Source organism: Microcebus murinus, chromosome 4, assembly GCF_040939455.1.
Source record: "Microcebus murinus isolate Inina chromosome 4, M.murinus_Inina_mat1.0, whole genome shotgun sequence".
Classification (NCBI taxonomy): Eukaryota; Metazoa; Chordata; class Mammalia; order Primates; family Cheirogaleidae; genus Microcebus; species Microcebus murinus.
Window position 1 is genome coordinate 15,715,762 of NC_134107.1, and position 15,607 is coordinate 15,731,368.

General features: G+C 40.6%; 1 protein-coding gene across 1 annotated transcript in view; it reads left to right on the plus strand.

The window, feature by feature from the left end:
• Window positions 1-15,607, plus strand: part of OSBP (oxysterol binding protein) — a 37,001-nt gene that overhangs the window by 2,274 nt on the left and 19,120 nt on the right. Inside the window, exons 2-7 of the mRNA XM_012759843.3 lie at window positions 2,899-3,107; window positions 4,606-4,856; window positions 9,898-10,096; window positions 10,346-10,448; window positions 10,797-10,851; window positions 11,044-11,175. Of these exons, the coding sequence (XP_012615297.1) occupies window positions 2,899-3,107; window positions 4,606-4,856; window positions 9,898-10,096; window positions 10,346-10,448; window positions 10,797-10,851; window positions 11,044-11,175 (949 nt within the window). The remainder of the gene's footprint in view (window positions 1-2,898; window positions 3,108-4,605; window positions 4,857-9,897; window positions 10,097-10,345; window positions 10,449-10,796; window positions 10,852-11,043; window positions 11,176-15,607) is intronic.

Here is a 15,607-nt window from a genome sequence, read left to right on the forward strand (position 1 = left end):
CCTTAGCTCATCCTCACAGCTTAAGCAACATTAATTGTGAATAGTTGTATATATCATTTGCATTATTGTACTCAGAATTGATTTTAATTATGACCCTTTCTAACATATCCAGGACTATCAGTTTAAAGTTTAGATCACAAATCTAAAATTTTTGTTTGCCCAAGAGTTTTTTTCCCTTACTCAAGTTCATGTTTTCCTGTTGTTATTGACCATCATTCTAATGTTCAGTTGACTTATAGCCTCATTTAAGTCATAAGTCACTATTAGTACTGATACCCCGATTTCAAAAATCATCTAAGGGCCTTCATGCATGGTTATTTTCGCCTCACCCACATTCTTGTAGGATCTACTTTCTGAGCCGTTGATTCTTTGATCAGTACAGATCTTAGACATTAGTAACTTATATGTTGCTGTCTCTTCAAGTATTTGTAACCACTTTTAACCTTTCCCTTACAAGAGCTAGTGGTACCTGTCTGACTACAGATAAAACTCCTTTCAAAACATACCAAACCACATGTTGGGAAATATGCCATAGGCCTGTCCTTGCTAACTAAGATGGTTCCACCCACAAACCAACCAAGCAACAGGATCCAGAGTTATCAATTCTATGCAGTATCCTTAAAATTGCATTGAAATGCTTCCTACCAACTATACTGGCAGTTTATTCTTGCCAGCTGGGTCCTTTTGGTCCTCATCTCCCTCCTGGAATTTTTTTTAGCCAAGTTGTCATTCCTCCTGCTATTCATACCTCTAAAACCTGCAATCTCTTATGTATGCCATTTCCAAAATACTGTTTTCCTTTTAACTGAGATCGTGCACTTCCTGGACCCATCCTCTGATGAACTGTCTTAATAGGCCTAAAAGACTTTGGCAAGTCACTTCCTTCTTTTTACCTATCCTGTGCCTCTTACATACCCAGTTACATAGATGTCCCATTATTTAAAACCTCATGTAGAATCCTAGCTCACCCAGAAACATTGCAACAGGCCACAGAGTTAGTTTTCTGGCTAGCTTCTAGAGATTGAATTGCTATTTTCAGCTGGCCTTTTCAGGGAAGAACTTTCTAGCCATAAAATAACACCTAATACTATAGTGCCTGAAGAACTTATCTTGCACCCTGAGAATCATGTCATTCCCACTTCTGCACTAATCATTTATAATCATAGGTATATCTGCCCAAACCCAAGAGTTCCGAGGTCAAACCTGCCTTCCTCCCAGAGTTCCTTGGTATTTTTTTTTAACTGCTACATACTTTATGTGATTTGAGAAACTTTTAGTTTATGAAGATGACCCAGGCAGAAGAGATTCCCAGGAAGTGGTTTGTGAAAAGTGCCAATAAGGAAGAATGTGGAAGAAGGTCCAAGTAGCACCCTTGGAGTAGAAAGCAAGGGTGAGCTGGCCTGTCAGCTGTGTGTCTGTAATTCAGCCTGCATTATTCATAATGTAACTGAAGCTGGGGGGAGGGAGGTAAGAATAGAAAAGGCAGGGATTCACATTACAGTGTGGCAGGTGCAGAGGATGGAAAGTGGCCCAGTCTATTGAGACCCCCCCTGGCCTTCCCATACTGCTCATTTGTACATTTGGGGAAGAAAAACCAGTCTCATGTGACAAATTGAACAACAGTAAACCTGTCTTTCTAAGGACAGTAGACGGACAGACTTTCTCAAACATACCAAATCTTAGTTTCTGGAGATGGGGTGTGTGCCATTTTTGGCATGCAGGAATTCTGGATGTGCCAGATGTGCTTGGCTGCTTGGCTCCACTGAAAGGGAAATGGCTTTGCTTTGTACTGTGGCAGTTGGCAAAGGACTTTGACCTCTTTATGTTCCAAGTTGAACAGGGAAAACTACAGTCTCCATATGCAGGTTTCTGGGCATAACCAGTGGGTAGCAGGGAAATGACACAGTTTTCACTGCATACTCAATTGTGTGAGAAGCTTGATATTTTATGTGAAGTGTTTTGTAGCTTGTTGTCACCAACTATGCTGTAAAGTTCAAAAGTTAGTCTATTAATAGAGCTGTCAGTCAGTAGAGATGGGGAAAATTTTTACACCCAGTCCTCTGAGAGCAGATCTGCTGAATCTTCCCTAGCTATTAATAGGATGGCTTAGGAGTTCCCACCAAGAGAGGCTGGTGGACGTTAGGAAAGAATATATTCCAGGAGGATTAAAACACCTGGTGATTCCTTTATGATCATTCTTTCTTTAATTTCCCAGAAAGCTAGTTATTCTTACTTCATATCACTTGAGCCCTAGCCAATATTTAATACTCTAAACATTTAAATGTGTCTTTTTACATTCCTGCAATATGATTCTAAGCATGGTGTGACAGTTCATGTTTGGCCCGTTACAGTGAGGGAGATGGTTCAGTATATTAAAAAATGGAGCTAATCTTAGGGAATAAGACTGCTGTAGGAAATTTTGTTGCATGAGGTTATAAAGCTCTATAGTTACAACTTGCTAAATAAAAAGTAATTCCTGACTGCAAAAGGGCTTGAGGGAACTTCTTGAGGTGATGGAAATGTTCTACATGTGGTGGTGGTTACACAATTTTATAAAAAATTCTTTCAACTGCACACTTAAAATTGCTGAATGAGTATTTCATGTAGTTATACCTCAGTCCAACCTATTTTTAAAAAGCAAATGAGAGGAACAGCAAGGGAATAAAATATGACTCAGAAACAACACATACAGGCTTTGAAAGAAAATACCTACTAATTGTTTCTTGAATTTTGGGGAGCCATTTGAGGGACTAGAACTTGCTGATTCCCAAGACTATAATATTTTCAAAGAGCTCAGAGTTAGGAACATAAATGGAGTTAGGAACATAAATGGAATGTGATGAAGGATAAGCCACCCATCAGCTTTCTACTTAGCTTGTCTTTATCTCACTATTGCAGGTCAAAGGCTGAAATGAGACATACCTGCCGTGGTACCATTAACCTCGCCACAGCCAATATCACTGTGGAGGACTCCTGCAACTTCATTATTTCCAATGGAGGTGCTCAGACTTACCATCTGAAGGCTAGCTCGGAAGTGGAGCGACAGCGCTGGGTTACAGCCCTGGAATTGGCTAAGGCCAAGGCTGTGATGATGCTTGCAGAATCAGGTAGGGAATAAAGAACACCAGGCCACCAGGGGACATTTGGCAGTGTCTGATTGTCACAACTGAAGAGGCTTGGGGGGAGATGCTACTGGCATCTAGAGAGTAGAGGCCAGGGATGCTGCTAAACCTCCTACCATGCACCAGACAAATGCACAACAAAGAATTATCTGGCCAAGGAGAAAAACTCTGTCCTGGAGGCACAGCAGTTGTGCTTTTGCCTTTAATGCCAGTTGACTGCCTTAAAATTTTGAACGATAATTATTTTATCGTAGGTCAGTTTTAGGATTATTACAATTTACAAATTGGATCTGGCTGTACTTTTATCTCCTGATGTCTTCTTACTTAACTATTTGTTAGTTAAGTTGAAACAATCCTATATAGACTGCCAGCAACTGTGTATGTGATATTTTCTATGAAAAAAAATTGTCATTTTAGTACATTGGTTACACTAAAAAGAGCAGGCAAGTTATGTTTTTATTTTCCTTCAAAAAAAAATGGTAGGATTTCCCCCTGAGATATTAATAGTTTAATCATATGGAGCTTGTTCACTTAGAGCTGACCAAGATAGTCACCTGCTGACTTTTGTTTGTCATTTATTTTATCCTCTGTCATTTATACTGTATTCAATATCAATTAAGCAGTGAAAGGAAAATTAACCACTTTGTAAATTTTTTAGTAACAGGTTATATTCTGACTTTGGCCCTGCCTCCCTGTCTAGCAGATAGGGCAAGTCTTTTCTTATTTTTTTTGTTTTGATTTTAGTGCTGATGTTAGCTCCCCCAAGGGAAGTGACACTGCTAGAAAAGCATTTTGCAGTTACAGAGTGTTAAGTATAAAACTTACAGTGAGAGGTACAACATAGTTCTCTACTTGACTTATTATTAGAGAGCTATTTAACATAATACCTTGTATTGCTTTCATGGTGGCTCTAGTGTCAAGTGACTTCGTCATGAAGTTCCTGAGCTCCCTTTCAGAAAAGATTAATTAATGGGCCCTTTAGTGTTGTGGACTTGGTCTACAAAGAGCTAGTCTGTGATTCTCAACTCATTTCATATAGGGCCCACTGATCATCCAACAGATGGTGGTGGATTTGCAATAATTATTAGCTTGGACTAGATTGGAACCTTCAAGCTAGAGTTAAAAGGTCAATAATTCGTTCCCAATTTTAAAGTCATTCAGCTTCTCTGTGTTGTCCTATAGGTCAGTCAGTGGCTTTCAAGCTTCAGTGTGCATCAGAATTACCTAGGCAACTTATTAGAAAGGCATATTTTCGGGCTTTGCCTCACACCAGCTTAATTAAAGTCTCTGGGAGTGGGGCCAGAGACTTTGCCTTTTTAAGAAGCACCTCAGGTGTTTGTGGTGTGGGTGCTCTGTGGATGACACTATAGAGAAATCATCTGGTAATGGCAAGCTTTTAGTCAGTCAGAATGCACAGCATGAGGAGTGTTGGTTTGGTTGTGAGCAGAGTGGGGTCATAGAATTTGTCTTTTCATTCCTACAGATGAATCAGGAGATGAAGAGTCTGTCTCACAAACTGACAAGACTGAACTGCAGAATACACTTCGGACTCTCTCCAGCAAAGTAGAGGACCTGAGCACATGCAATGACTTGATAGCTAAGCATGGCACTGCTCTGCAGCGTTCCCTCAGTGAGCTGGAGTCCCTGAAGTTGCCTGCTGAGAGCAATGAAAAGATCAAACAGGTCAACGAACGAGCCACACTCTTTAGGATAACATCCAATGCCATGATCAATGTGAGTGCAGATGGTGTCTGTGTTCTGTTTTGATTCTTTCCCTCTTTGAAGCATAATTCTTCCCAAATGTCTGAAAATCGCAATTGATAAAGCATAGAGTACTAGGTCCTGCTTCACTGCTCAAGGACTTGAAGTTACATTGTTTATTGCATGAACTAGAACAGGCTGCACAGATGGAATGACTTTCATGCTCTGCTCAAGTGGCCAGGAGGACATTGCTTAGGAGTCCAGAGTTCCAGCCCTGCTTCTACAACCAGCAGGACCTCTCGCAATGATATTAGTTGAGTCCCTTAATCTGTCTGGGCTGTGGTTTTTATTTACTTATATCTAACTTAATCTGTTGGAACTAAAAGATCTCTGTGTCCTTTCTACTGTCATGGTCTTTGAGCTTTAAGTTAACACAGTCACGTGCTCACTTTGCTAATGCATTCTGGCATACAGGGGGGTAAGTGGAGGCTGGATCAAGTACTAGTGAGAACCTTGTAACATTCATTAGTCCCATCTTTTGTCCTTAATTTCAGGGATAATACTGTTGATATGATAGCATGCTAAACTTTGAGTTTCTTTTAAAAAGCGGAGCCAATGCTTCTGCCTTCTTATTACTCCCACCTCGGGTGGCTATTGTTGGATTGTGGAATATTTTAGCTGCTTGGATGCAAGGCTCTGAGTATATACAAGCACCGCTGGTATTACTGATGTATTAATGGGTATGAAATGAATCCATGGTTTAAACAATGCTGTTTTTCCTCTATGGGTAACTGATTCTCACCTGGCAGGTCGTTTTAGTTACCTTCCTCATAAAAACACTTGAAGACTTTTCATAAGTGAGAAGAGTACTCTGTGAGAAAAGGTTTATGCAGGGTGGTTTTTTTTTCCTGTCTAATTAAATGGGATTAAATCACCTCACTGGTGCCAGATTTTCTCTTGTTTAGGGAGCAATAGTAAGATATGACATCTGCTTAGAACTAGTTTAATTCACATGGCCCTTAAAGATCAACACTTTTTCCTGTAACCATGGGGAAATTTAGTGTTTCTCATTTAACCACTTTGTTGAGTAATAGAGAGTTGTGGTAACCTTTAATTTAATATTTTCTGAAGCATTGAACACTTTGTTCAGTGCTCTGTTTCACACAAGGTAAAAAAGAAGACAAATTATACTCTCCACTTAGGGACCACAAAAAGATTAACTATCTGCTAGGACCATCCAGCAAATCAGTACTGATGCTTGCATTTCTGATATATAATCAGGCACTCTTTCCAAACTATCTCATTTCTTAGTGACTGTGTGCCTGGTTTTCCAGTCTTTTTGTGATCAGGAAAACCTCTAAATCATATGGTCAATTAATAGTAAATACTTTTTAAATAGAACAGTTCAAGATCAATAGTCTCCTGAAAGTGAATGTTGCTTTTTTTTTTCTCTCTCTCCTTTTTTTCTTCTTTCCCCCCCTGAAATGTTGCTTTTTTTTTTTTTTTTTTTTTTTTTTTTGCGACAGAGTCTCACTTTGTTGTCCAGGTTAGAGTGAGTGCCGTGGCGTCAGCCTAGCTCACAGCAACCTCAAACTCCTGGGCTTGCGTGATCCTTCTGCCTCAGCCTCCCGAGTAGCTGGGACTACAGGCATGCGCCACCATGCCCGGCTAATTTTTTATATATATATCAGTTGGCCAATTAATTTCTTTCTATTTATAGTAGAGACGGTCTCGCTCTTGCTCAGGCTGGTTTTGAACTCCTGACCTTGAGCAATCCGCCCGCCTCGGCCTCCCAAGAGCTAGGATTACAGGCGTGAGCCACAGCGCCCGGCCGAAATGTTGCTTTTTTAACCACGTCAGGTCAACACCTCACTCCATGACAATTTTTTTCTATTCTGATGTGAAACTTTTACTAAATAAAAGACCCCTTCATAAAGCTGAAACTTTAATTTGGACTTTTCTTGAAAATATGCTTATCTTTGTTTCTTGGGGAAATTCTTCTTCCCCAAGTTCTAAGTGTCCAGAGTCTGTGTTAAAGGGAATGATCCCTTGAAAGTCAGAGATTAAGCTCTGTTTTCTCATTCTGTTCTCCCTTGGTGCACTCCCTGTACCCCTTTCATAGCTAATTATTGCTTGAAATACACTTTTTATCCCTGTGTTATTTCCATTGTACCTTTTAGGTGATGCTAGCAAGGACTTAAGTATAATATGCATTGTAAAAATTAACATGCTAGAGCATCAAAGCTCTAAACCAGCAAAATTATATCAAAGGAAGAATACATTTCACTCAATTTCTTGATTGCTTAGGATATAGCTTTTATTACTGTCAAAGTGAATCTAATCAGGGAATTAAATTTGACACTGTTAGTATATTCATTTGCTATCTATTGAGCACCTGCTGTGTTCTAGGCACTGCGTTGTTAGGAGATATCCCTGAGGGTGGATATGGTCCATGCCCTCAGAGAGATTACTATCTAGTGAGGGACAGAGAAGCAAATGGATTCTTATGGGGTGTTCTAAGTGACTTGATGGAAAAGAGCATGGGCTGCTGTGGTATAGCACAGTGGAAGTGTTTGGCTCAGACTAGGGGGATTAGAGAAGGTGACACTTCAAATAAATTCAGAAGGAGCAGTGAGACTCTTCCTATGAAGTAAGGCAAGCTCGAGCTTGGGGCCTGGAGTCCAGCTGCCTCGGTGACCTAATTGTAAGCTGGGACAACATACATCCTCTGTGATCACAATTCCTTTTCGCTAAATGGTGATGATGCTAGTGGACCCTTCACAGCATTGTTGGAAGGATTTTGCTAGGTAATTTATGTGAAGTACTCAGCAAAGTGCCTGACATAGCCAAATTTTAATTATGACCAGTATTAAAAGAGAGTGAGGAAGAAACATTTATCCAGGTAGTGGTGTGGCATATGCAGATCATTCCCTTTCCCTTGACTATTAGTAAAGCAAGGAAGTAGCTAGATGTGAGGCTGGTTAGTGTGAGCCCAATATGGTTCTAAGTGCTTATTACCATGTAAAGCAACAACTCTTTTAGGTTGTTATTATTGTTATTTTTTGTTTACTGATAAAGGAAGATGAGGCACAGAAAGGTTAAATAACTTGCCCAGAATTCCATAGCTAGATAGTGGGGTGGAGCTGTGATTTGAGCCCCAACAGTCCCAACTCCAGAGTGTGTATTCTGTACTACCTCTGAGTATGGAGGATGGAAAGATGTATACAGATTCCAAAAATATTGAAAAAGAATCAATAGGATTTGATAGTTGTATATGAGGAGGGAAGCAAAAGTAAGAGAAGGGTGCCCTTAGTTTTCTGGCTTGGACAACTGGGAGGGCCCTGGAACTACTCTTGGCATGGAGAACATCAAAGGGAGAAGCAGAGTCAGCATGAAAAGTGGTGAATTCACTTTGGGACCCATTGATTTTGAGGTTACTTTGAGCCATTGAATAGGCAGTTGGATATTCTGGTCTGAAACTCAGTGAGTGCTGGGCTAAAATTACTGATTTAGTAGCCATTAGCCTGTAAGCAATGGTTGAAGCCATGGGAATAGATATTCTGTTTACCTTTTCATTTCTCTGTAATAGGGGATCAACTTTTTTTTCTCTTTTTTTTATTTCAGCATATTATGGGGGTACAAATGTTAAGGTTATGTATATTGCCCTTGCCCCCCCTTTCCCCTCGAATCAGAGCTTCAAGCATGTCCATCCCCGGGGAATCAACTTTGAAGCTTACATTTCTTGCTTCCTTCATTTATTTATTAAACAAACTTTATCAGGCTCCTACTATGTACAAAGCAACTAAATTAGGAGCTGTAGTCTGTATATGAATAAGCAATAAAATGTGTCTTTAAATTACACATGATCCATCTGGAGAGAGAGAACATCAGTCACGATACTGCTGTGCATGTGTAAAATAGAAATCTGTGCAAAGTGCTATGGAAATGTAGAGAAGAAACTGACTGCTTATGAGACTAGGGGGGAAGGTGTCAAGAAGTAACATTTGCCAGGAAGTTTTAAAGAATGAAGATTTCCCTTTTCTTAGAGACAGGGGATGGAGAAGGGCATTCTAGGCAGAGTGAATAGCATTTACTGAGGTAGGCAGGCCTGAAAGAAATTTGTGTGTCCAAGAAATGGTAGCAGTCCAGTATGGTTCCATTGTAGGGTGCAGGGGTAAATACATCTGTCTGGAAAGGAGGATATAAGACAGGTGGTAGCCATGGTGTGAAGGGCCCTTTATGTTCAGTCTTTAGTACTTAAGATTTTATCCTGATGTTAGTGGGGAGCCAGTGGTAGAACTGATATGATCATATTTGATGTGTGTGTTTTTTCTCTAGATCCTTTCTTTGATTCTTTATGTAGGCTTCTAATTTTTAAGATCAGTTGTTTCTCTTAGTGACCAAAATAAAATCAAATAGTTTTTCCCATATTTGGTCTAATTGAGTGCAGGTTCTCTGTTCTCAGTGTCAGAATTCCTTAGCTTTAGGTTACTTGAGTTAAGTAAAGAATTTGTTGGTCAGCTGTTCGGGAGGCTGAGGCAGGAGGATCACTTAAACCTAGCAGTTTGAGGTTGCGGTGAGCTCTGATGATGCCACTGCACTCTAGCCTGGGCAACAGAAAGAGACTCTGTTTCAAAAATAAAACAAAATAAATCTTATTAAATAGGGTTTTTTTTAAAGAATTTGTTGAAAGCAGTTACTCTATGGAATTTGTTGAAAGCAGTTACTCTGTGTTTTTTTCTTGTCTTTCTCTCGGTCAGTAGATCTCTCTTTTTTTGGTGCAGTTCACATACCTGCCCTTTGTGATATTGCCACAAATAGTATGTCTAGGTTTACTGCTCACTTGGCATTTGTTTGTCCTCGTGACCAGGAATGTATAAAAGAACTATAATAATCATGGTTTTCTGGATTTGACCTTGATTGCAGCATGGAGCTAGCTGTCTCTGATACCTTGTCATAACAGGGAAGGTCTTTCATGGTAAAGTTCCTAGAATAAGGTTACTTAATGGGCTTGCAGAGGCCTGAGGGGAACCTCTGTCTAGTTAAAGTGACATAATCAATGCTTTCTCTACAGGCCTGCAGAGATTTCCTCATGTTAGCCCAGACTCATAGTAAAAAGTGGCAAAAGTCACTACAGTATGAAAGAGACCAGCGTATCAGACTGGAAGAGACCCTTGAGCAGCTGGCAAAGCAGCATAATCACCTGGAGAGGGCCTTCCGGGGAGCCACCGTGCTGCCAGCAAACACTCCTGGCAGTGCAGGTTCTGGCAAAGGTGAGATGCCTACCTGTTAGGCAGCCTTTCTGATGTGAGCCAGGTGGTTTTTCTGTGATTAATAGAAGAACTCCAAAGTTTACACAATCAATAGCTCATGTGAAATGGAATTGGGATTTCTTTTGGCTTTTCCACTGCTTTCTACCATTTGTTGCTATATTTGTGGTTAATATTTAAAAGAACCTGTCATATCAGGCATTTGGTAAATATAATAACCAAAGTAAATGAACAAGGCTTTTCTCCCTGCAGATCAGTGCTGCTCTGGCAAAGGTGACATGAGTGATGAGGACGATGAGAATGAATTTTTTGATGCACCTGAAATCATCACCATGCCTGAAAATTTGGGCCACAAGTAAGTTATCTTGAACTGTTGGAGAAAATAAACATATCTGGCCATTAAAAGGTTAGAAACATTTCGGCGGGCATATCATAGTTGATGTTTACTAAGATCTGGGTCTTTTTCTGTAAGTAAGTGGAAAATTGTCAGCTTTTTTACATGAACAAGTTCTCCAGAGATATTTAAGTTCATACCTATTCTGTCTTACATGTCTTCGTAAGTTTATACATTGTACTTGGCATTCTGCTTTGGAAAGAAATGTGGGGAATATCATCAGAAAGATACCTTAACAACAACAAAAATGTTGAGGACCAAACTCTAGTTCTGGCCTTTGTTCTAATTCTATGTTTTCTATCCATGCAGACGTACTGGCAGCAATATCAGTGGAGCCAGCAGTGACATTAGCCTTGATGAACAGGTAATACTTATATGGGAGTTATCAAAGCTGAAGGACTTGGTGTATGATTCCCAAGGATTTGTTTGTGAAGTGCTAAGAGAAACAGGAAATACTGATTTTTTTTTTTTTTTTTAGCATGGGGGAAGGGAAGGTTGTAAATACTAGGTTTTCTGTTCTTTGTGGGTGATTGAATGGCTTTGTTTTTGCTTTCAGTACAAGCATCAGCTAGAGGAGACCAAGAAGGAAAAGAGAACCAGAATACCATATAAGCCAAACTATAGCCTCAATTTATGGAGTATCATGAAGAACTGCATTGGAAAAGAACTCTCTAAGATCCCCATGCCGGTGAGATTCTTACACACCCAGGTTGCTGCCAGGAGGTCCTCTCAGCCTCAGTGGGAAGAGTGCTGATATGACAGCCCCATCCACTTATGTGGCAGTTTGTAGCATGGTCTTTGTTACCCTTATGGTCATAAACTATCCCTTAAAATTAGCTACTTTAATCTTGCTGTAGATCCCAGATCACCTAGAATCAGATGCATATGTTCAATAACAGTTTTTTTTTTTTTTTTTTTTGAGACAGAGTCTCGCTTTGTTGTCCAGGCTAGAGTGAGTGCCGTGGCGTCAGCCTAGCTCACAGCAACCTCAGACTCCTGGGCTTGAGTGATCCTTCTGCCTCAGCCTCCCGAGTAGCTGGGACTACAGGCATGCGCCACCATGCCCGGCTAATTTTTTATATATATATCAGTTGGCCAATTAATTTCTTTCTATTTATAGTAGAGACGGGGTCTCGCTCTTGCTCAGGCTGGTTTTGAACTCCTGACCTTGAGCAATCCGCCCGCCTCGGCCTCCCAAGAGCTAGGATTACAGGCGTGAGCCACAGCGCCCGGCCAATAACAGTTATTTTTGAGCAAATCCCTATGCTGGGTACTCTGGAGCATGCAAAATAAATATAACATAGTTTCTGTTTTCAAGAAGCATGTAGTTTAAAAGAGACAGATATGAAAACAGGTAGAAAATATTATTTTCGGTGGTAGTCTAATGGAAAGACTACACATATAAAGGTTTAGGGAGCACAGAAGCAAAAATAATTCATTCCAACCAGAAAGAGGAGCACCATCTCCATAGCAAAGATGGCACTGGGGCTGACCTCCCTGCCTCCAGTCATGCCTTCCTCCAATTTGGCCACACTGTTGCCCAAGTGATCTTTTAAAAATTGCACATGTAGTCATGTCACTCTTCAGCTTAAATTCCTTTACTGGGCCAGGGACAGTGGCTCATGCCTGTAATCCCAGAATTTTGAGAGGTCAAGACTGGAGGATCACTTGAGCCTAGAAGAGTTCAAGACTAGCCTGGGCAACATACTGAGACCCCATCTCTATGAAAAATGTAAAAGTAGCTGGCATGGTGTCATGCCTGTAGTCCTAGCTATTCAGGAGTCTGAGGTGTGAGGATTGCTTGAGCCCAGGAGTTCAAGGTTATAGTGAGCTGTGACCTCAGACCAATGCCCTCCAACCTGGGCAACAGGACAAGACCCTGTCTCAAAAGAAAACACCAACAAAACCCTTTACTGAGTCTTATTTTCTTTGAACATAGTCCAGATTTCTCAGTGGGTTTGGTACTTCCTCCCAATCGACAAGGCTGAGCCCATACACATCCTGTGATATACACTGGGCAGTGTATATCACTTGCTTGTTCATTTCACAAGCATTTTCTGAGGCCTATTTGCCTGGTATCGTGGCAGTGTATCAGTTAGGTATAGTTCCAGTTTAAAGAAACAAAACCAAAATATATTAGTTTAAACCAGGGATCAGCAAACAAAGGCCCTCAGGCTAAATCTACTGCTAACTATGTAGACCACAAGATAAGAATGGTTTTTATTTTTACATGGTTGGGAAAAAAGAAGAACATAATAGTTTGTGACATGTGAAAATTAGATGAAATTAAGGTGCTATTGTCCATAAAATTTTATTGGAGTACAGTGATATTTATTTATGTATAGTCTATGGCTGCCCTCATCCTATGACAGCAGTGGTGAGTAGTTGTGACAGAAACCATATGGCCCTCAAAGCCTAAATATTTATTATCTAGCCCTTTACAGAAGAAGCTGGAAACCCCTGCCTTAAACAAATATTGACTTAACTCACTCTATGTTAAAGTCCTCTATGTAAACTAACTCTATGTAAGTGGTCCTGGGCTGGTACCCTACTCCCTGGTGTGAGGACCAGGCTTCCTTCTGTCCTGTTGCTCTGCTGCCTGTGGCCTAAGTTCCTAGGTCTGAAGTGGCTACTGCATCTTGAGCCATCAGGGTCTCATTCTAGTCAGCCAGAAGATGGAAAAAGAAGATGAGCAGGCTCTGCCTTTTAAGGATACTTCCTGGAAATTGCATAAACCATTTTCACTTAAATCTCTTTGGCTAAAACTTAGCTATATGGTCACAGTTAGCTGGAGAAAAGGCTGGAAATGGAGACTTCTGTTCTGGGTGGCATGGCCTAGTAAAAAATTTGGGGGTTCTAGTTGTAGAAGAAAGGAAGAATGGATAGTAGGGGGATGAGGAGGATGGCTGCAGGTTCTGTCCACAGCTAGCTACTTAGCTTACAGAAATACAGAAAGCATTCTCCCTATCCTCTTGGGGCTTATGGAATAGTGTGTGGTTTCTGCCTCTTCATAGACTGCATTCCTTGTGGTCAGGGACTATGTCTTAATGGTCTTTATATTCCTAATGCTTAGCCTAGTCCCTGGCATGTATAGGTCATTCAGCAAATGTTGAAATAATTCATTAAAAGGGTCTTAGAAAACAAGTAAGTTCATACATAAGTATGTAGGATTTTTGTTAGAAAAATGTTGACCTCTAGATAAGAAAGGCCATGAGTAAGCACACTGGAGAAACCTAAAATAATTGCTTTATTGGAGGCCTGAAAAGAACCCCACTTGCCTGGAGCATAAGATGCCTTGAAGGAAATAGTGGAAAGGTGGGCTGGGAAGGCAGGTCATCACAGTCTCAGAGATGTGGTTCCTGCTTTGAAATAGCCTCTGGGTCTAGGTGACCTCTCCATCCCCCTTTACCATTAGTTCCTGGTTGACACTGCTTTTAGGAATGTGTAGTCTTGTACCTATTTTCCTGCAGACCAAGTCCTCACCCTTCCCCTGCTCTGTGTTGTGTCATAGGAAAATTGATCCCTCTAGGCTGTAGTTTTCAGGCCTCTGTATCTGCTGGAGTCTGGCTGGGCTCCACCAATGCAAGACACCAGTAGGAGACTGGAGTAGGAAAGAAGGGTATTATTTCTCTTCCTCCTCTATGCCCTCTTGTGCAGTGCTCTGGCAGCAGCTGTGTGGCTCTAGTTTGAGCAGACAGGCCTCCCCCAACTCAAGGTTTTAGATTTTGCTGGATCTGTACTGGTTCCCCCTGGCCTCTGGGCTACAGTAATGCCACTGCTTCTCTTTGTTCAGCCTACCAATAGTCATGGCTTCCTGCTGTTGCTGATCTCTGGGTTGTCTTTTTTTGGCTGTCCAACTCTTCATCAGTTGTATAAGTAACTTCTTGTTTCTTTCTACTTTAAATACTCAGATTCATCTGCTTTCCTATTTGACTACTGATAAAATGGCCGTTATAAAAAGCTTGGTACTTTTAGAGAAACTGGTTCCTGGAAAAGTTGTTGGTGGGCAGGACTGGCATGTGTGACGAGCAGTGATAGCTTAAGGATATGCTCATTCTAGTCCCTGGCACTGCTGATAAGTTTAGTAGCCACCAGAGGAGTGGCTACTCAATTTTCCTCAAAATGTATGAAAATGTTACTTCATGCTGCCTGAAATTCTGCCACTTAGAGATTTTTTGAGGTGTAGTTAATAAGCATTCTCTTTAAAAAAGACTCATGGCCGGGCGAGGTGGCTCATGCCTATAATCCTAGCACTCTGAGAAGCCGAGGCGGGAGGATTGCTTGAGCTCAGGAGTTCGAGACCAGCCTGAGCAAGAGTGAGACCCCATCTCTACTAAAAATAGAAAGAAATTATCAAATGACTAAAAATAGAAAAAAAAAATTAGCCAGGCATGGTGGCGCATGCCTGTAGTCCCAGCTACTTGGGAGGCTAAGGCAGGAGGATTGCTTGAGCCCAGGAGTTTGAGGTTGCTGTGAGCTAGGCTGACGCATGGCACTCTAGCCAGGGCAACAGAGCGAGACTCTGTCTCAAAAAAAAAAAAAAAAAAAAGACTCGAGGGTTAGGGCTTTATCAGTCTGTCACCCTTCAGTGTGTGTTTGTCTTATACTGCCTCTCAGTGTCTTTCAGCATAGGAAAAATTGTTTTGGAGTATGGCCACTGTTTTGGTAGATTTATTTCCCAGAGTATTCTAATGTTGGTCCTTTGGCTCTGTGTTTATTGGAAAATGTCCACAGAGAAACATTTTTGGTATTTCTCTGAGAAAAAGTAGGCTTTAGTTTATTATTTTTAAAAATGTATGAATGCATAGAAACAAAGATGTGAAAATATTAATAGTGGTTATCTTTGAATGTTAGCATTTCAAGTAAATTTTTTCCTTTGTACTTTGTTTTCAAAGTTTTCTATAGTGAAAATTATAAGGTATTAATTTCACAAGTGAGCGAGGATAGTAAATATTAAGGTAGGATGTAGCTCAGAGATTGATGGGTAGGAAGATAAACAAAAATACAGAAAGGGAGGTGGGACATAAGAAAATTGGTGGTTTTATTGTTTGTTTTTGACTGAAATGTTGCTTAAGGCTGGAACCATTCAATAGAAAGGAAAATTTTCTTCCTTATTCTGT